The 21,270-nt window shown below is 42.8% G+C and overlaps 2 protein-coding genes and 1 long non-coding RNA gene across 13 annotated transcripts; 1 reads left to right on the plus strand and 2 right to left on the minus strand.

The window, feature by feature from the left end:
* Positions 1 to 49: 49 nt before the first annotated feature.
* LOC124015091 (transcription elongation factor, mitochondrial-like) lies at positions 50 to 2,378 on the plus strand. Of its 3 annotated transcripts, XM_046330031.1 has the most exons (5): positions 75 to 174; positions 286 to 342; positions 535 to 1,004; positions 1,099 to 1,249; positions 1,449 to 2,378. In XM_046330031.1, exons 4-5 carry the CDS (start codon positions 1,154 to 1,156, stop codon positions 1,818 to 1,820), a joined length of 468 nt encoding a protein of 155 aa, XP_046185987.1. In that variant the 5' UTR covers positions 75 to 174; positions 286 to 342; positions 535 to 1,004; positions 1,099 to 1,153; the 3' UTR covers positions 1,821 to 2,378. The 3 variants fall into 3 exon arrangements, with proteins under 3 accessions (XP_046185986.1, XP_046185987.1, XP_046185985.1); XM_046330029.1 differs by having other exon boundaries at positions 535 to 1,249; XM_046330030.1 differs by lacking the exon at positions 286 to 342 and having other exon boundaries at positions 50 to 174; positions 535 to 1,249.
* LOC124015092 lies at positions 1,686 to 8,092 on the minus strand. Of its 8 annotated transcripts, XR_006835093.1 has the most exons (11): positions 7,877 to 8,092; positions 6,959 to 7,742; positions 6,445 to 6,840; positions 6,278 to 6,361; positions 6,093 to 6,154; positions 5,383 to 5,546; positions 4,453 to 5,233; positions 4,256 to 4,346; positions 4,105 to 4,171; positions 2,722 to 4,000; positions 1,686 to 2,608 (listed from the first exon to the last, which is right to left on the minus strand). It is a non-coding gene; the product is annotated as an uncharacterized LOC124015092 (long non-coding RNA). The 8 variants fall into 8 exon arrangements; XR_006835090.1 differs by having other exon boundaries at positions 2,722 to 4,171; XR_006835092.1 differs by having other exon boundaries at positions 4,105 to 4,346.
* Positions 8,093 to 8,360: 268 nt separating this feature from the next.
* Positions 8,361 to 21,241, minus strand: LOC124016449 (polycomb protein suz12-B-like). 2 transcript variants are annotated; one of them, XM_046332024.1, is made up of 17 exons: positions 20,975 to 21,241; positions 20,360 to 20,504; positions 19,977 to 20,023; positions 16,882 to 16,946; positions 16,386 to 16,454; positions 16,082 to 16,131; positions 15,844 to 15,929; positions 15,484 to 15,718; positions 14,923 to 15,028; positions 14,565 to 14,670; positions 13,911 to 14,088; positions 13,332 to 13,420; positions 12,945 to 13,088; positions 11,640 to 11,797; positions 11,087 to 11,285; positions 10,634 to 10,734; positions 8,361 to 10,303 (listed from the first exon to the last, which is right to left on the minus strand). In XM_046332024.1, exons 2-17 carry the CDS (start codon positions 20,487 to 20,489, stop codon positions 9,976 to 9,978), a joined length of 2,091 nt encoding a protein of 696 aa, XP_046187980.1. In that variant the 5' UTR covers positions 20,490 to 20,504; positions 20,975 to 21,241; the 3' UTR covers positions 8,361 to 9,975. The 2 variants fall into 2 exon arrangements, with proteins under 2 accessions (XP_046187980.1, XP_046187979.1); XM_046332023.1 differs by lacking the exon at positions 20,975 to 21,241 and having other exon boundaries at positions 10,655 to 10,734; positions 20,360 to 20,519.
* Between the last annotated feature and the right edge of the window lie 29 nt (positions 21,242 to 21,270).

Consider the following 21,270-nt stretch of genomic DNA (forward strand, 5'->3'; position numbering starts at 1 on the left):
CTGGAGAGGAGGGGGAACATAAAGTGCCTCGGAACCAAGTATGGATGATCCTTGTTTCTGCATCGGCGTGAGATTGGCGAACAATTAAAGGGCAAAAGTTTGAATGGATTACCTGTAAAACCACGATTACAATGTGGGTTGCAAAGCGATGAATGTCTTTAATCGCCCTGAGAGGTATGCACAAATATTTTATTTAAGCCGCGAAGTTTTTCGTAACTTCTTAATTACATTTTTTCAGGTGCTACTTGTTAGCGGGTGGGTATAATTTGTGGAACTTTCCAACAGGAATCAGTTCCAAAAACAAGGTTGCCGACAAAACAACGCATACAAGGTTGATACCAGGTAGGGAGGGAGTGGCTATTTAATTAATTAATGTGAGTTGATGCCTATTCGGCAGCTAGTTAGAGAGGGGAAATGATAATGATACTTTGTATGCAACCTTGTACTTTAGGACGTTTTTGGAACAGATTCCTGTTGGAACGTATCACTAATTATACCCGCCCCCGATTGTATGTTTCTCCTCTATTCTTGCAGGGCGGTATGGCTTATTCTACCAACCCCAGGGCTCACTCCCCAAACTAGAATTCCGATATCTCCACTGCACGTGTTGCTGCAGCAGTCGGATCCCAGTCGCAGGCGTTGAAACCCATGACACCCTCTCTCCATCAACTACTCCTTGTGATGATGACAAGTCGCTGGACGCATACTACACCTCAGCGAGATGTCATTCTGCAGCTCCTCAACAGTGCGGCAGAGTCGGAGCTCGCCGCCGTCAAGCTCCTTCGTGGACGCAAGTCTGTCAACATTGTGGAATACAGGACTAGAAAATCTCGAAAGCGTCACAAATGTGCCGCTTCTGAAACACAAAAGTGCTGTCATTGTCTTCAACTCCATCCTCAACCCTCCGGAGAAAAGTAAAGATCCAGCTAGCCAAGTTCATCAGACCAGAGGTGGAAAGGACCTGACTAGAGGGAAGATGATTTAGCTAGATGGATGGCCTTGAGGTCTGGATGTTGATGGGACAGTTGGGCAGCCCACAGGGTCACCACATAAATACGTCAGTGTTAATACATGTGCATTAATCCCCCTTTCTTCCAGGAAGCAAATTCCATAGTGTCCATATTGTGTTGAGTAAATAAAATAGCCTGGGCGCATGTGGATCGTGGCATTGAACGTGTTGGAGTGGAAACATGAGGATTGCCACAACTTCCTGAAGGGAACCTACATGGCTTCTGCCTACTTGGATGACGTAAGTTGAATGTTTCTTTCAGGTATTCTTTCATTTGGGTACGTAGGTTAGCACTGAGACATGACTGTGCAGTCTCCTATGGTGTCTGACTACAGCCATGTCTCAGGGCTAGGTTTTAGCTTAGCACATAATCATTGACTCTGTAATATCCCAACTCCTGTACTGAATCACATCTCATTATGTGCCATAACATCACCAGATATCCAGTGTGGTATCCCACCTCCCCACGGCTGACTTCTTCATTGTGGAAAAGCCATCCATCTCCCTTCAGAACACTGCCCTGTACCCAGTAATGGCTCACATGCGTACAGTGGAAGCGATGCTGTTCGCCCTGCTGGAGCCCCGCTACAACCAGCCTGACATCACTGCTCCACCCAAGGTGCTCAACATGATGCGCCCTGCCGTCGGCCGCCATTTTGGCCTCACAGTGGGCGAGTTGCGCACCAGCAGGGCCCAGGCGGTGCAATGGATGATGGAGTCAGTGACTCAGATTGAGGGTGACATTCCCTCACAACCTGTCTGTGAAATACAGGAACTCCTTCCAGGTGGGTGGGTGGCGTCGGCTGTGTGAGCTGTGTGCAGGCTGTGGCGTTTTACAAGCTGCTCAGTGAATAGAGTTAATAATACAGCGGCAATTTCCACCAGGGACTGAAACTGGTTGACTGTGTACAGTATGTGTGACCTGGTGGGGTCGAAGGTCACAGAGCGAACCTGAGAGAGACCTGCATATTGGAGGCTTGATGGAAACTGACACTAGCTTATATTTAAATGGTTACTACAGCACTTCCCACCTCTCGACTCAGATGGTATTGCACTTGAGGTGTCAGTTCAGGCCCCAGCAGCTGAACTTAAGCCTCTCCTCAGACACCACACGTCATGTTCTTCACTTTCCCATGAATAGAAATGTTCCGTGAGGGCCGATAGTAAAGCAGAATAGGCTTGAATGTGTTCGGTGATCTGACAAATCATATGCGACCACCTGCATCTGTACCTTTATGGACAAATGTTTAATGCCTTTCAAAGCCTGAAATACCTCTGGTTTTAAACACCAACTCACTTAATCAGATTGTAACAAATGCATGTTATTTTTTTATGTATAAATAAAAATAAGATTTCATATTTCATTTATACATTTGGAATGCATACAGTAGAAACTTCACTCAATGTAATAAGCATGAATGAATGTACAGCAAACTTTATCATGAACGCCCATATGGGCTACATTCACTAAATCACAAGTCATTAACATGGGGATGATGGCATTAACCTCAGTCATGCGGTGTAGAGCCAGAACTTGCTGACTTGATTTTCCATGACAATGACCATTTATCTGCAAGGAGGCCAAGGTAACGCAGCAACCTAAGAAAGAGCATTCATACAACATCTGTCTTAAGTCATCTGAGCAATCTCTTTAATTAGAACTTCTCTTAGCAGAAATGAATACGGTGCTCTCATGCAGTGTATTGACTCACCTGCCTTGGCCCTGCTCCGGAGTTCTCTCTGATTGGCACATGGTGCGGAGGACAGGCAGGTAGTCCACGGCAACAGCTTGCTTGTTTCCCAAGGTGCAGAAGGCTTGGTTTGAGAGGACAGTTCTGATGAGGTCATATCTCCTTTCGACCCCGCTGGAAGACAAACTTCTGTTCAGATACCACCAGAAGGTTGTTTGCAATGATGCTCATTTCTGACTAACCGTTTGAACCAAATTCTAACAGCATTACAAACGTGAGTGCTAACTTCACATAAGCATGTATGGTAATTTAGAGGACTGAGCCACCAATGTATTTCTGACAGCGAACAAAATAACACTCAGGTAACTGCAGTCACCTAGGATCACAGGAAGTGGTCTGACTGACGTTGAAACCCTGTCTGGGTGGGGCGACGGGGAGGTTGAGTTTCTCAATCACCCTCCAGCCTCTGGGATCCAGCCCATCCCTCAGACACCCTGTCCAGGCACCTCTGGAAGCCCAGGCCCTTTACTGCAGCCTGGATTTCCAATGTCATCTCACCCCACCACCTACAGCCCCCATCCTCTCTCATCTTAGCAGTCCGTCCTTAACCTCCGCCCCTGGTCTGCATGGGCCAGCCTTATGTGAAGACTCACTCGGTTGAGAGATCAATGAAGGACACGAGGTCCATAAAGTCAGTTATTGCATCTAAGCAGTGGTACACCAAGCCATCTGCCGCCTTCTCAGTTTGTCATCAACAGTCTCAGTAATATTTGATACACTTGGATGAGCCCTCAGAAGACAGTGAGGCACTAAGGCTTTTCTAACGTGAGCTGATCTGAAATCAGATGTTGCCAGACATTTCTTTCTCCTCAGCCTGGAGCCGGTGTAGGTGTATACCTTAACTGGTCTGATCCAGGATCAGTGGGACCTGAGGGTGGTGGATGTCAGGGGGTGTTGGCTCACTCTGAAGCCTAGAGCAAGTCACTTTCTTTGGGGTGAAGAAAGGACTGGGCTGGGTCCTGATTGATAGGGGAAGGAGCTCCAGGTTCGAGTAGTTTAACGCTACACCTCTCCTCCAGCTCTCAGTAAGGATCTCCATTAGCTTGATGGTGTCTGGTCTAGCCCAGGACTGGCACTGAGGAATCACAGAGAAAGGTACCTCATACAGTCAGACGGTCATTCAATGTTGTTACCTGAATAAAAGCATTGTGGATGTTCATCTAGTTCAAGGTCACAAGGCCTCTGCCTTTAGAGTGGTCTCAGCCAGGCACAGCAGCTGCAGATAACTGCAAACGTTCACCTGGGAGGGTGCACAACAGACAGAAACTAAATGGAGTAGCAGCTTCATATCATATCATGCACATTAGGTGAGGGGATGCAATGGTGCCAAGATGCTCGACTCACTACTGAAGGTTGTTTTAAAAAGGATCGCTTCAAAGTCACCGCCAAACTTAGGCCTTGAAGGAGGGATCTGAAGACAGTTTGTGTTATGATTCAACTTCACATCATTTTCAATACAGATTGAACTCATTTGTCAGTATATACACACACACACCACTAGTGGTCAGTATCACGGGTCTCTTGGTAGTCGTCATGAAGGTCTTGATTACTGAGAGGAATCCCACATCATCGAATACGACATCAACCTGCCGGAGAGCAGGTGCAGCTTGGTCACTTAATTAAAATGTCTAGTCTGCAACCTGGATATTGCTAAACAACCGAAATAAAACTACTGACTGCTGTGTGGTTTACCTCTTCAAATAGAATGAGTGATGTGGACATCCTTTTACTCCGGCTACCGGTTGGTGGCTCTTCAATGTCTGGTGACAGTTGACTGACCAACGTAGGGTTAATAATATCTGCCTTCTTCACAGTCACGGTCTTGAGACAAAAAAACTGTAGGAAATAATAACGATTAAACAAAAAGACTAATCGTAGCCACGAGGCTGGTGGGATGAGCTATAGGAGGACGGGCTTATTGTAATTGATGGAATAAATGGACCGGTATCAAACATATGGAAACTACACGGTCGGCCCTGTTGCATTAATTCCATTCCAGCTATTACAATGAACCCATGCTCCTATGGCTCCTCCCACCAGCCTCCTAAGATCAACACATGCCTATGTGTGGTTAACTAAGCTCGCAAGGTGTTTCTTGTGTTTAACTGTTTGGTAGCTGCTTGTCCTGTTTTGTAGATAACAAAGGGCAGTCTTAAGTTTGATCTCTGGTTTACGCTTCTTCTTGAAGACGTGGTCCTTCTGTAGCTCAGTTGGTAGAGCATGGCGCTTGTAACGCCAGGGTAGTGGGTTCAATCCCCGGGACCACCCATACGTAGAATGTATGCACACATGACTGTAAGTCGCTTTGGATAAAAGCGTCTGCTAAATGGCATATATTATTATTATTATTATATTACGTTAGCCAGCATCATGGAGGCTGCACTGCACTGCTCTCTTATGGTGGGAGCTACGAGGGAGCTGAGGCCCCTTCCTAGAGGATGAGAAAACCTTTCTGGGAGAGGCCTCCTTTTACCTGTGTGAGGAGAGCACAAAATCGATTTAACCCACATTCTCCATTGGACAAACAATTGACAAAATATTTCCTGTCACTTTAAGTGATTTTCAGTAGATGGTTATGCTTAGACTGCAATAAAGTAATTTTCTGTAGCGGGGTGTGCTTACCAGCTACTGTCAGATTTAGTTGAAGTGTTGTTGTAGCTACTGAGATGAGATGGTTTGAAGGTGGTGCTTCCCTGGATCTCCCCCAGGTGAGATTGGGTGGCCTCCTTCAGTTGAGTGAGGACGTGGCGACCACTGTGCTGGGAGGAGGCGTTCACGTCGAACACCTGGAGAGACCAAGACAATGAGCAGTCAAGATGGCCACCTTACACATTAACACGGACTAGTCATACTGCACACGAAGGTTAGAAGAGGACTGCATACACCCGTATGAAAGCTAACCTGTTTTGGTGACTCATATGACTGAATGAACATGAGCTAGCCTCTCCTGATTCTCTGCTTTACCCATCTTATCCAATTACCCACAAACTGCCATTTAAATGTTTAAAAAAATAATTGAGGAATGTCTTTGTACCATATTCTAACACTAATCAGCAGGTACTAATCAGCAGGTCCTATTCAGGCTCCCGAGTGGCGCAGCGGTCTTAGGCACTGTATCTCAGTGTTAGACAGGTCACTACAGACACCCTGGTTCGAATCCAGCTGTATCACCACTGGCTGTGATTGAGAGTCCCATAGGGCGGCGCACAATTGGCCCGCCTGGGTTTGGCCGTCATTGTAAATAACAATTTGTTCTTAACCGACTTGCCTAGTTAAATAAAGGTTACACATGTGAACGGGACTGCACATCTTCCAAGTAGTCTCACCCTGACCTTGAAGCCCAGCTCCTGAGCGCAGGCGTATACTGAGGCAGTCTTGCCCACCCCTGGAGGTCCTGTGATCAGCATGGAAGATTCATTGTCAGTGCTGGTTTTTACATTTTTATAATACAGTAGGTGGTTTTATTTGACACATTTTCCCCCATCAATTCATAACATATACACTTTTTTATTTTTACCATTGCTGTTGGCATTGTTCTCTAGTTTCCTTTCTAGATCTTTTCTCCTCTCAGTCAACTCTCAGTTTCCATTTCTTTAACCAACTGCCAACAGAAATAAGGAAATACATTTAAGACACCATAAAAGCTAAACATTGAAGGAGCTAGCAGTGGTGTTAGCAACTCACCTGTGTAGCTTCTTTACAGAGGCGGAGTTGCCTATTACCTCACTGGAGTGCTGAGGGCGGTACTTCTGTCCACAGCAAATCCTCAATGTTGGTAGAAATAAGGTAGATCTCTTAAAGACCAATGGCAGATCCCAATCAATGACAGACCTTGACTGTCCCGCTGTTGCTGCCTGAGTGTGTTCAGCTCAGCCTGCTTCTTCTAGGCTGACCCCTGGAAGAGGGGATAAGAGACCCCATGACTTGGTGTTCTAAAGAGGGACTACCCAGTAAAGCTGGTCTCCTCTAACCACGGGCTAGACCTTTGGCGCTTGCGTACTGTTTCAGGTCCTCCCTCTCATTCTGATGTTTCCTCTTCTCTCCTACAGAGCTAGGAGATGCAGCGCCTATCTCTTGTCTCTGAAATAAAAGGCGACCAATAAGAGGGAATATGATACTAGAGTATGGCACCACACAGACTTTATACATGACAATAAGAACATGACTGATAGAATTAACTGTGGTCTCTCAATCTTACCTGGACTTTCCAACTCCAGAATTTTATCTTTGTATTTCTTCAGCAGCACAGTGAAGACTGGGAACAGTGGGCTAGACACTTTGACCTCTTCAAGAGACCCTTTGTGGACAGACCCTGACAACTTATCTCTCCAGCCAGAAGTAATTGACCCCTTCCTCTCAGTCTGGTTGTGTTTAAGTGTTGAGCTGGACCACCAATTCAAAATCCGTCTCTGAGTGTTGGGTACTATGGGCCTTATTAGTGTCCTGTTTCCTGGTGAAAATGGTTGCCACTTTCTCATCCGAGACCCTGGTTGTCCCAGAGGCAGACTGCACCACTGTTTGTATTGTGAGGGTACATGCTATTACATTCTGGCCAGATACGAGTCCAACTCCTGCTCTATGGCATTGGCCAGTGACATGAGACAGGTCCACAGACCCCATCACTGCCCTGCTCCTGAATTCTGTGTCAGCACTGGAGCAGCTTGACTCTGAAATCACTAACATTATTAGGAGGGTCTGAGCAGGGGCTATCCTTGATGAGGCTTGTTCTTGCTTTGGGGTATCTGTTCCGCTTGAGTCTGTGCCGCCTACTGGTTGACCGTGACACAGAGAGAGGCACCTCATCATAAGACCCCCTAATATGACAAGGCGCCATCTTAGGTTTCTCTTTCACCTGCTCAGAAATTAGGCTCTTCCTCCCAAGAGGTTGTGGGGTTATACTGAAGTACTTTGTGATGTCATTGGATTTTGGGCACCCAGCCTTCTCTGTGGCCAAGTAGGGGCGATAACAACATCTTTCTTGCCTAGAGGTTAAAGGTTAAACAGAATTTAAAAAATACTGTATCAAATTCCTTTCTGAAGATGTGACCATTATGGTCATCACATCAATAGGGCATTCATATCATTCAATATAACGGGAATGCAAAATTAAAATTACTTTCACTTCTGTCTTCGTAGTGCCAGATTGTAACAGGTGCTGCAATATAATTACCTATAAAATAGCACTTTCACAACCGTTGACACATTGTAACAACATAGATGTACCTAGTTAGCAAACTTTACTTTCTGATATGATCTTCTGAACAAGTCAATGAAAGCCTATGTACTTTAAACACGCTTACGCTAATTTCATAACTCAGCTTTTCACGCAACAAAAATCAGCACACGCAGCGAAATGTTTCGATAATGTGTAACTTCCGTATGTTCAAATAGACGCGCCAAACCCAGATCAACCAATCAGATAGTAATTTGAGTATCACGTCACGAATATTTGGTCCCACCCCTATGCACTGTAGTTGCAGAATTTATATAAAAAGGGTTTTATTCTAATTACAAAATCTTTGGTAGTAGGCTAACCTACATTTTCTGAACATATTCAATTTTTTTATGACTGTTGATATCAGTTGAATAAAGAAAACTGACAAGGTCAAATGTATTTTATTTTAAATATAAAATCCCCATTTCCAAAGTTTATAACATAGTTCACGACTTCCAACGGTGGTTTGACAATACGGTGAAATGATTGTTTTCTACCCTTATAACCAGCCGATCAAAAACGTGCATAAAGGTACAAGGAAGTAAAAGACTGGTCCAACGATGCACCAAAACTACTGCTTTTGTTCAATTTGTGCACTAACACAACGCAAAAACACAGCTAAGGCTTATACACCGCTCGTCATTTAACGTTTTGAAATGATGCAGTAACAAACAAAAAAATGTACATAGAACTGAGAAACTTACTGAAAATCACCCCCTTTGGCATTTAAACAGAGCCTAATAGTAGGATAGACACGTATCAACTAGGACCCATTTCCAATGAACAAACAGCATATTGCCTCTGAAGAAAAATCCTACATGTCCATAATCAGTGATAATCAGGTTCACAATGGGATATAGCTAGATATTGACATTATTACAATGTATACAAAGTGTCTGTAAGGAGTGTTGTCCAACACTTCCTATCTCACCCGTTTATGAAGATAAATGAACATCAAAAACAGCTTGAGTTCCCAATGTGCCTCAAGCCTAGTTAACCATAATACAGGTTCCAGCATGTCATAAAAACATCCATAGGTTGTTGTCCTGTTTTCTGGGGTGTATTCGTTAGTGCACATAGTAGCAAACCGTGGCAAAACATTTCGCAACAGAAAACCTTTTTGCAACAAAAACAAGAATTCCCTATTGGACAAATGCAGGTAGGTCCCTCCCTGGTTTGTCCAGTTTGCTTCCGCTTGGTTCCTAGAGAACACACCCCTGTAGAAGAGCTAAGCAGTCTACATAAAAGGGTGAGTGTGCTGGCAGTTTGTGGTTCATCTTGGCTTAATATCCTCAAGCTATGGACGCAGAGAGTAGCATCCGGTCGTGTGGAAAATATCAGTCCACGGATCCTCCATTACGCAAGATAGTATCAACAGAAACATGAGAAACAACATACATCAAAACAAATACAATCCTGATAAGGTTTCAGGGGGATTCAAGACAGACGGGGTGAATCTGACAATTGATGCAGTTGCACAGAATAAAATAAAAATGGTAATTCAACTAAAGTTTAAAACAATTCACCAATACAAATTATTACCAAGTGCTAAAACAAGAGTCAACTAAAAGGATCATTAGAGCCAAACAGACAGGGTTATGGGATACAGACCATCAGGAGTGACAATGTTACCAATATGCATGACTTACTGCATATCCACTCAATACAGTTTCTGATTACAATGTGATAACAAAAGGCAGTCAAACCATGATAACAATACCTTTCAAGTGATCCCCCCAGTTTCTTCACCCCCCCCCGAAACCACCAAGAATCACTAAACTGGCTACGGTGCATAATGACTTGGTAAAACCTCACATTATAGTGAGTCTTCATATGCCTGTGTTGTGTGTGTGTAGCTATATTTGTATGTCTTGAGTCAATTCAAGACAATCCGCCATTGACGTCTTCCTCCCACCTAGCTAAGCACCAAGGGTGACCGTTATAAAAATGGAAATGAATGGGTCGGATCGACTGCTGCCACCAAAACGCCATCAGTTCAGTCAGTCAGTCACGGAGCTTTTTGTCCTCTTGCCGTGCTTGGTCCCACCACCCCCGCCAGAGCTGCAGGCGATTGCGGTGCCATTGCAGGCGCCCTCCATGAGGGCCCGGTCAGCCTGGTCGTCGGCCCCGGCGTCGGGCAGCTCCTCCTGGATGTGGCGGAGGCGGGACATGGCGCGGTCGATGGTGGCCACGGAGACCAGGTTGAAGTCATGCATGCTGACCAGGTGCAGCAGAAAGTTGCGGCAGAGGTTGCGGCGGGCGATGTAGGCGCCGCACTTCTCCACGAACTGCATGCTGGCCTGGTTCATCTGGTTGTCGGCTATGAAGCTAGATACGGACAGGAAACAGAACACAACGGGGGGAAATGAGGTTAGAATACTGATTTACTGGAGACAGAATGAGTCAGATTAAGGACAACTTTTTAAATACATTATCCTATTTGATTTGTATCACATGTTAGATGTAAACTCTGAAAGTGTCATGGCTTTATGTGGATTTCTAAATTACAGTAACACAAGGATGACTGTTTTTATCCTTACTTAAACACCATCTATAGCACATGTTAAGAGGTAAACTCTTCAAGGTGATGTGGCTGTATGTGTATTTCTAAGTTATCTATTATAGTGCCGTAAGAGGCTAGTGATTAGAGATACATACCCACAGCTTTTAGGTACATACCCATGCTTCATGACGTGCAGGTTCCACAGCTTCATCACCTCCTTCTCGCCCTCGTTGACGTCTGTGAACTCCTCCAGTTGCTGTGGGCGGAACACTCGTAAATTAGTCAACGCAAAAGACCAAAATCTACCAACACAACCAGAAGGTACATTTTAGTACAAGGGAAGCAAAGGCCCAGCTGTAGTTCAAGCCAGACACTCATTTCTGTTGGATTCATATAGGGTGTAATCCTATCTTGAGATGCTCGATTTTCATACATTGACATCAATGGAACACTCATTTGACATGCATCTATTTCAAGTTAAGATATGGGCCATTCTGTATAAACATCAGGCAGTCGTTATGTTTTTTTATTTATTTTTTCATTCTCTTCTGTTCTACTCCATTGTACATAATCTCGGACTGAGTGACAGAGTGAGCGGAGGGACTGACCGTGGCGGTCTTCTCTCGCAGCCACTCAGGGTCTCTCTCATCCTCGCTGTCCACGTCCATCTCCTGGGGTCTGAGGGGCATGCAGCTGTCACTGTGGAAGTACAGGCGGTTGTGTCCGCTCACGTAGGTCCTCTGCTGCTCCAGCTCCCCGTCCTCAGACTCCAGGAACTCTGACAGGCTGGGCTTCGTCCGCTTGGGCCTACAAGACAGGAGCCGTGCATTAGGGGTCAGAGGCTGTGGTTAGGTACACACACGCAGGCAAGCTAGTGGACAAATAGTACACATTCTCAACTAGCCCTACGGCTGTGATGGTACCACCCGAGTGAGGATATATGAAACACGTTAGCCAATCAAAACTGCAGTTTTACTTTTTAAGCATACAGCAAATACAAGAACTAAAATCCTTTCACATGATTACCCCGGAGGCTGACCATAGCCAAGTTCATCTTTTTTATTTCAGTGCTTTGATCCTGACACGCAAGCCGTGCTACTGGTTGACTGAGGGTGAGAGAGCCAGTGAGGTGAAAGTGGAGACAGGAGACGCCTTCTTTACCTGCACACCAGTACGTGTGTCACGGCAGTCCTCTTGACGGGGCCGTTGCGGCTGAAAGCGAAGCCGGGCTGGCTGTGAATGTCCTGGGGGTTGCCCACGTAGGAGCCGTCGTAGCACTCATTGATGGACACGTCTATCCTGGCACCTTTAGGGTGAGGCTGGAGACACACAGGGGGACATCAATTCAATGACAATAACTATCAAACTCTCAGTATCCTTGACAACTCAAATAATCAACATATAGCATGCCAGGTACTTGGTAGCAGATGGCTTTAAAATCTCTTTGTTCTTAACTATTTTTGTTGTTTTTTGACCTGTATAGGGTTAATCAAAAGACCAAATTAGCATAGGTTAATAGTATTTGTATTGGTATTTGAGCCAGGAGAGATTGACATGCATATTATTAAGGTTTGCTCTCTGTGTACATCTAAGTGTCAGCTGTGCTGCCCTGTTCTGAGCCAAATGCAATTTTCCCTCTTTGTGGTAATGCTGTTAAGGTAGAGCAGCACTTTATCATGGACAGACTTCTCCCCATATTAGCTACTATTGTATCAATATGTTTTGACCATGACAATTCAATCCAAGCAGTTTAGTCACCTCAATTATCCAGATTATTTATTACAAGATTTAGTTGAGGTTTAGTGAATGATTTGTCCCAAATACAATGCTTTTAGTTTTTTTAAATATTTAGGACTAACTTATTCCTTACCACCCATTCTAAAACTAACTGCAGCTCTTTGTTAAGTGTTGCAGTCATTTCACAGTCGCTGTAGTAGCTGACCTGTATAGCGTTGAGTCATCCGCATACATAGACACACTGGCTTTACTCAAAGATTGAAAAAAGTAAGGGGCTAGACAGCTGCCCTGGGGAATTCCTGATTCTACCTGGATTATGTTGGAGAGGCTTCCATTAAAGAACACCCTCTGTGTTCTGTTAAGACAGGTAACTCTTTATCCACAGTACAGCAGGAGGTGTAAAGCCATAACACATGTTTTTCCAGCAGCAGACTATGATCGATAATGTCCAAAGTCACACTGAAGTCTAACAAAACAGCCCCCACAATTTTTTTAATCATCAAATTCTCTCAGCTAAAATCAGTCATTTGTGTAAGTGCTGTGCTTGTTGAAAGTCCTTCCCTTATAAGCATGCTGAAATAGGAAAACGTTCAAATATAGGAATCCTGTACACACACACACACACACACACACACACACACACACACACACACACACACACACACACACACACACACACACACACACACACACACACACACACACACACACAAAGCCCTAGTCTCTCACCACGTAATTGAAAATGAAGCGGCTATGGGACTGTTTGAGGTGTTTCAGCAGGCTGTAAAGCTTCCTACAGTTCAGAGTGCACCAGGGACAGTGGAGGTCGTCTCTAGCCTCTGTTTGCTGCCGCGTGTTGTTGTTGTACAGGAACTGCCATGGGACAAAAAGATGGAAGTTCATTACTGGTTTATTAATAACTGAACCATTCTGAGTGATGCTCAAACAAGATCTTGTTTTACATTTAAGCATATTACGAAACTCTTCCCCTGTACTTAGAGATGTATCAGGATAATCATAACTAGGCGTGTGCTACACATTAGTGATGGATGAGGCGAGTTTCCCCCTTACTGTGTAAAGCGCTGTGAAACATTTCATATTGGTGCATAAACAGACCTGGTAAAATATACGCAGTTTCTGCCTGGGTTCACACAGGATCTGCTCTTTTTTCATCTGGATGTCTGTGCTGACAGAGGCCTTCACAGCTACAACAGGGAGGGGAAGGACAGATGAAGGAGTCAGAGGTTATTAGATAGCACAAACCATTTTTAGGGACATTATTGTGCTAGTGATGCAGCTGCATCGGTCTGGTTAATTTTATTATAAAGTTAAAGTCATAGTATATTTATGGCTCTAGTATTGGTTGGATGGTGACCAAGGCTGTGTTTACACAGGCAGCCCAATTCTGAAAAATTTCCCCTACTAATTGGCCATTTGACCAATCACATCAGATCTTTTTACATCAGATATTTTTCAGAACTGATCTGATTGGTCAAAACCCCAAAGAATGAAAAAACGATCAGAATTGGGCTGCCTGTGTAAACCCAGCCTTAGCTACACACATTAGAGTCACGTAGAGGCAAGAGAACAGCATACTGAAATTGGTGTGAGTGAATCTAAATGGGAGGTTACAATGTGTTGTTTCTTTAGGGTAAAAGCCAAGCAAGTTGCTACTGAGTGTGTTGTGTCTCTTACCCAGGGGGGCAGTTTTGAGTGTGCTGGGCCTGCTCTCCATGGGGCTGGAGCCGTCAGAGTTGCGTGTGGCCAGGGGCTTGGCCACGGGGGCTGTGGACTTGTCGCTGGCGTCGCCTGTCCAGCGCAGAGTGAACTGCAGCGTGGGTCCCTGAGAGAACGTCTCGAACGGTGGCAGCCTCTGTGGGAGCAGAGCAGGAAACATTGTCTCAGTACCATCATACACACATTTCGATGCGGAGTGTCCTACTGATAGTATAGTTGTCGTCCCCAACCCTGGTGCTGGAGAGCTACTGATTGGGCAAGCTGTTGTTTCAGCTCTGCACATCAACACCTGATTCAGCTCTGCACATCAACATCTGATTCAGCTCTGCACATCAACACCTGATTCAGCTCTGCACATCAACACCTGATTCAGCTCTGCACAACAACACCTGATTCAGCTCTGCACAACAACACCTGATTCAGCTCTGCACATCAACACCTGATTCAGCTCTGCACAACAACACCTGATTCAGCTCTGCACAACAACACCTGATTCAATTAATCAACTGCTTTTCAAGACTGATTAGTGTAATTAAAATCAGGCATTTTTAGTGCTGGTCTGAAACCAAAGCCTGCTAGGTTGGCACACACACATGCCTTTGGCCCACTCACCTTCCCATCCAGAATGGTTTCCCATGTGGCTCGTTTCTTGCTGACGGGGCAGTCCTCCATCCCTTGCATGGACACTTCATATTCCCCATCCAGCAGCTGTAATCTCCTGCACATGGCAGAGGGCCCTTATTAACTAGATGCTCTGAGTAATGCATTTAACATCGAGTGTGAACAGTTATAGAATATATGTGGTTGTAGTTTCAATTCAGAAATAGGGCTCAGATATTATAGCACCTTAAAATGCAACTCGCAAGTGGCTAAATATCCCTGAGGTCAAAGTGCAGCAGCAACTTGGTAATGACAGTTGCCACCTGGGGATAAATGGCTACCATTTTGCCATTTATGGTATGTTGTTTACCTGTTCTTGTCAAAGACGGTCATCTGTGCAACAAAGGTCTCTGTGGTCTCTCCATCTTCTCTGTGGGTGGAGCTTCTCTTCTTTCTGCTGGGCACCTCTGTCACATCTAAACATGCAGAGACACCAAACAAACAAAAATGAGACATTTGCCCCATGAAAATAATGTCACATCATCAAAACAAAATGGTCGCCATATTATTTATATCTACCTATCCATATATTAGTACCAGTCAAAAGTTTGGACACCTACTCATTCAAGGGTTTTTCACCATTTTTACTATTTTCTACACTGTAAAATAATAGTGAAGACATCAAAACTATGAAATAACACATATGTAATCATGTAGTAACCAGAAAAGTGTTCAATTCAAAATATATTTTATATTCTTAAAAGTAGCCACCCGTTGCCTTGATGACAGCTTTGCACTCTCTTGGCATTCTCTCAACTACCTTCATGAGGTAGTCTCCCTACAACTAATCTGTTTTCTCTCCAAACAAACACAGACATGCAATTTTAGTGAGTCATCCAACATCCCTGAGGGTGTTTTTGCAACTACTTGCCTATGTTTTCGTTGGCCTCGCCGTTCACAAGGCCATTCATGTCCCTCCTCCCGGTGCGTAAGACCCTGAACAGGAGCGAGTAGGACTTGACCATGTGGCTGTTGCTGGGCTCAAACTCGTTACTGGACACCAGCAGGGAGGGCAGGGAGCCGGGCTTGGTTTGTTTGCTGCAGTCAGGATTTAAAGGCACTTGCTTTTTACCTGTAGGCACTTGCTTCACCGGGCAGCTGACATCCTATGGAAAACAACGTTTACAGGAGAAAAGTTAGGATTTAGCTCGGAGTTGAGTTAGGAGTTTGGTTTATAACCAATTTCACTTGACTGAGACAATGCGAGAGCGAAACGAAGCCTGGTTTTTACCTTTCGTTTTTTATGGCAGACTTTGACAAGTAGCACCTCTAGAGAGACCGAGCCTTGTTCGTTTTCTGAATTCTGAGATGGCTTTTCTGTGAGAGGGAGAAAGTGAAAAGTGTGTCTTATGTTTCATCCTTTTGTCTCTTCCGTTTTTGTACAAATGTCACACCAACACATTGGTACAAGGCCTACAAATACATTGCATTTGAACATGGCGCAAACATGAGAGTATTGACGGGCATACCATCCTTATGGAAGAATCCAGTGAAGGTAAGCTGCAGGTGCGAGGACAAGCTAGAAGAAACGGCAGTAATACAGTCAGAAAGGATGCAGAGCTGTGGTAACACTCCCAGGCACAAGTCACATATACGGTTCCCCACCCTTCCCACTGTTTCTCTCCTACTTGCCAGCCTCCACCTCCGATGACTTTACTGTCTAAATAAAGTGAAAACACCTCAAATAAAATACATTTAAAGAAAAGAAAACTATGACTCAATACTTAACTTATTATAAACCATTAAAACTTCTAATAGTCTCCTAACTCTTACCTGTGAGATTCCTGCTCTCCCTTCATCTTCTCAACTCTGAGCAGCATGTCATCCACCTTGAACGTTTTCCTGAGCACACAAGTTCAAGCACAGCACAAATGAAGACCTTAGAAGTGGCTTTAGCTTTGATGAGATAATAAATAAATAACTAGGACAGTAGGACCTCAAAGATATGAACACGTCGGGAATAGAGGTCCATAAAATGGCCGCCCGTAACTTTGAAGTCATCTTGACAACCGCGTCTACCTTTATAGAAAATATAAGTGTATTTACACGTGTAAGCAAGGTGTACGCTTGTGTGTAGTCTACATAAGTTGGTTTTTGCAATTAATACATGCCCCAGTTTGATATTGACCGTTTGGTTAACGTCCAGTCTGTAAGTTTGAGGATCTTATCTTTGAGGTTTTACTTTATACCATCTCTGATTAATGTCTTAATGTCTACCATATAAAAATAATCTGATCCCTTTCAGATCAATCAGAGAACAATATCTTACCTTTTGGCATTTGTTCGAGTGTTTCTGTGGGTCATGAAGGTAAGAGTCCTGTGCAAGAATATAGGCTAAAATGGAAGCATTTGAAGGTAAATCATTAATATACCAGACATTGTGAAAATGAGAAAGAAAAGAAAATGTATATAAGAACATGTATATATCTATTGTTATATGTACACAGTGCCTTCAGAATGTATTCACACCCCTAGACTTTTTACACATTTTGTTGTGTTACAAAAAGCGTTTGAAATATATTTAATATTTTTTGGTCAACGATTTACACATAACATAATAATGTCAGAGTGGAAGAAAAATTAAATTTAAAAAAATCACATTTATGGAAAATAAAACACTAATATATTTTGAATAGATAAGTATTCAACTCCTTGAGTCAATTCATGTTACAAACACAGCTATGGGTCTTTCTGGGTAAGTCTATTAGATTTGTTTTTTTCAATTCAGTCTGGTATGAGAACGGTTGCCCCTATCTGCAAAAGAAGGGTGTCTGCAGAAAGCCAGGTGTCTTGGCTATTGACCTGTGCCTTAAAATTGGTATTGCTTATTACCATATATGGGCATACGCATGTATAAGGGCACCCAAGCTGATGACCTCATTTCAAGATGGCTGCTACCTCCATTGCAGTTCGCGTTGTGAAGCATAAACATAATAAACGCCGAATACGTCCATACACACCTGGAAGCCGGGACTCCACAGATCATGAGGATGTCTTATTTGTCTGCCTGTTTTTTATTTAACCAGGGCAAGTCACTTAAGCAAAAAATTCTTATTTACAATGACGGCCTAGGAACATTGGGTTAACTGCCTTGTTCAGGGATAGAACGACAGATTTTTACCTTGTCAGCTTGGGGATTCAATCTAGCAACCTTTCGGTTACTGGCCCAACGCTCTAACCACTAGTCTACCTGCCGCCCCTGTGACCTACCATAATTGATCACTAGCCTCGAGAGTCAAAATGTTACATTTTGTTATCGTCCGTTTCATATTAGTTCACTGTTTGCTGTTCTAAGTTTCACCCTTGTAACTTTGGAAAGGCCACTAAACTCTCATGGCCATTGTTTATTTGTGGTTCTCATCTCTGCCTTTGTCTCCAAAGTGTTACTGCTTGCATTGTGTGTGTGCATGCATCACACCTATGCGAGTCACCGCACAGATAAAGGCATGTTGTTTTACCTTCACAGTAATTTCATTTTGTAAATCTAGTCAACTTAGTCAACTGTAATTCTGTGTCTTACAACAATATATATCTCTTTATTTTATTTACCACAGAGTGGAGGATACAGACGATTTAGATTATGACGTTTGGGAGCCGCTTTTTGTTTCCTGGCAGAGATGGACTGCTTCAAAGACGATCACGACATGCACAAGCTATGCTGAAAGTGAAATCTAATCATCTAGACCTAGGATGTAAAACGGAAACTAATGTAATTTGTAAATAGTTCAGCTTATTTCTATTTTTGCACCGCTTTTAGTGAAGGACACGTGTGTAACCAACTTTGTGTTGGATAAGACATTTTTATATATTTTTGAATGCACATCTGCACATCTGCTTTTATTTTGTTATTGTAAACAGTTCATTTGTATGTGGGTCCAATACATTGGACATGTCTAGGCTAAACGTTCAGGCACTTTGGAGAGGTTTTAAAAACACTTGGATATCCCCTGTATGTCCCCCGACACCACCACAATGTTTCAGAGAGGTTGGTGGTGTAGAAATTCTGTTTTTATAGTGAAAAATAACTTTTAGGCACACCCAGTGTGCAAAAACAGTGCAATTAACCACATTCTGTCAATTTGGAGAGGTTGAAAGGACATGTGAATGTACCTGTATACCACATTACACCACCACAATGTTTGAGTGAGGTTAATATGGTAGAAATTGTTTTTATACTGAAAAATAGCATTTAGGGATTGCAAATATGTAATAGCACTGGAATTATCTAATTTACAGACATATGCCACGTTGAAGAAGTTTAGGGACACTTGGAAATGTCCTGTGACCACACCTAACACCACTTACAACAACATCTGCCCATTTCTAGTTGTTAGGTCTATAAATCCCTTTTTTTTCCCTGATATTGTTCACATGTTGTGGGAGCTATCTGATGTGTTTCCAGCTCTGGGCCTCAATAATTCACTTATAGCCTGTCAATGAAAGATTACTTTCAAAATAATTGTATTTTTATTTTGTGTGTGATTGATCTTGTGTATTCTAAACGATGTAACTCCTATCCATCTTCTGATCATTTCCTCAATCTCCCAGGTGTCTTCTTTCCAAATATAGCACGTTTTGGCATGTCAGAATCATGTAATTACACATGAATAGCAGCTCCTTTTGGGTATGTCTATTTAGGCGGAAATAAAAGTTGCCATTACATCTAAGAGGTTAAACTCTGGAACTGTTTTTAAGTCCCCATTGGCCTCATGGTGAAATCCCTGAATGGTTTCCTTCCTCTCCGGCAACTGAGTTAGGAAGGACGTCTGTATCTTTGTAGTGACTGAATGTATTGATACACCATCCAAAGTGTAATTAATAACTTCACTATGCCCAAAAGGGATATTCAATATCAGATTTTTACTTATTTTTTCATCATCTACCAATAGGTGCCGTTCATTGCGAGGCATTGGAAAACCTTCCTGGTCTTTGTGGTTGAATACGTGCTTGAAATTCATTACTCGACCGAGGGACCTTACAGATAATTGTATGTGTGGGGTAGTCATTCAAAAATCACATTATACACCACTATTGCACACAGAGTTATTCCATGCAATTTATTATCTGACCTGTTAAGCTAAATTTATCTCCTGAAGTTTTTTAGGCTTGCCACAACAATGGGGTTGAATACTTACTGACTCTTAAGACATTTCAGCTTTTTTTGTTCGTTTTTTGTTAACATTTCTAAAAACATAATTCCACTTTGACATGATGGGTTATTATATGTAGACCAGTGACACACAATCGAAATGTAATCCAATTCAGGCCGTAACAAAATATGGAAAAAGTCAAGGGGTGTGAATACTTTCTGAAGGACCTGTACATTGTGTATACATGTATATTATGGATGTAATATTTGCTTACTGCAATCAGGTTCCTTGTGCGGAGAAATCTGTAGATTTGAGTTGGTTCTGCAAATATATCATAACAATAATCATAGCCTGCTCAATAATTTGTTATGATTTTAGTAAGAATTGAATAGAATTGTGGTATGAATGTATTCACAGAGCTGTAACGTATTACAGAGCAGCACAGATATATATCCTATGCATGTTATGGTTCCAGGCCCACTTTCTAATCAAGTTTAGTCTGAGATAGGCCTCATATTAGTCAGTGTCATTGATATTAGTTGTGAGAAAAGTAGACAGTAATCAAATCCAAATTATACTCAATTGGTTATTTTCAAAGATTTCCACCTGGCTTAAAATCGTTAGTTCCTGATATAAGTAAAAAGTCATGAAACTCACTTTCAAAGGCCTGTAGAAACAACTCATGGTCTGCTTGAATCTGCTCCATCTTCGGCTTCTTCACCGTGGTCATTACAGTTGTCGAGGCCGGGTAGACGGCGCCGTTCGCTTTACAACTGGTCCCACTCATGACTTCACCTGAATGCTGTAAATGGTGCATCCATGCAGATGAAACAAACATTATTATGGTCCTTTTCAAAACAAAGGAAGCATAATCATATCAGCTAACGTTAGTTGGGTTAGCAAGCTAGCTAACCTACTTCAGTATTGGCTTTGTATAACATTATAATTTTCAATTTCAACATCCTATAAGAATATGAAAGATCATAGATAACTACACATATATATTTTTTGTAAGAAATATAGAGATAAACACATATTAGCAAGCTACCGTAATTTGTCTCAAATTCCAGCATCTGGATTTTTGTTAGCTAGTTAGCCAGAAAAGCTAACTAGCTAGCATAAACAAATGGGCAGAATAGCTAGCTAGTAAACGTGTGGGAGTGATATTCGAAACGGGTATAACACAAAATTATTCTTTGCTAACTGACTGTACAACATTGAAGCTAACCTTGCTAGCATAAACTAAGATTAGCTAGCCAGCTAGAGACTCACCAACACAGGCAACCCATGAAATTAGCAAGGAAGCAAGCTGCTGCTAGCTAAACTAGCATAGTGGGTTAACGAGAAGAAATCCCAAATGTTGCGGTCCAGTATTCCTTCCAACGATTCACACAAAGTCGACTAGTAAAGTAAATCCATCATATTTACATAAAAAATAATAGATTATGTTATTGATTATATGAAAACCATTACAACTTCAGATGAGCTACACGTTATTCTAAAATCGTGTGGTCTTTACTGGACATCTAGAAATACCTCTCATCCAATAGAAATTCGAATATGTAATT

The sequence above is a fragment of the Oncorhynchus gorbuscha genome, linkage group LG26, assembly GCF_021184085.1.
Source record: "Oncorhynchus gorbuscha isolate QuinsamMale2020 ecotype Even-year linkage group LG26, OgorEven_v1.0, whole genome shotgun sequence".
Taxonomy (NCBI): domain Eukaryota; kingdom Metazoa; phylum Chordata; class Actinopteri; order Salmoniformes; family Salmonidae; genus Oncorhynchus; species Oncorhynchus gorbuscha.

Excerpts from the sequence above, each read along its gene's own strand:
- LOC124016449 (XM_046332023.1), bottom strand. The coding sequence starts at position 20,519 with ATGCACCATTTACAGCATTCAGGTGAAGTCATGAGTGGGACCAGTTGT. Across the intron at positions 13,421-13,910 it reads ACTCAAAACTGCCCCCCTGG|CTGTGAAGGCCTCTGTCAGC; the intron begins GTAAGAGACACA and ends TCCCTGTTGTAG. Across the intron at positions 10,304-10,654 it reads CTGCACGTCATGAAGCATGG|CTTCATAGCCGACAACCAGA; the intron begins GTATGTACCTAA and ends GTCCGTATCTAG.
- LOC124015091 (XM_046330030.1), top strand. The coding sequence starts at position 1,154 with ATGTGGATCGTGGCATTGAACGTGTTGGAGTGGAAACATGAGGATTGC. Across the intron at positions 1,250-1,448 it reads CTTCTGCCTACTTGGATGAC|ATATCCAGTGTGGTATCCCA; the intron begins GTAAGTTGAATG and ends TAACATCACCAG.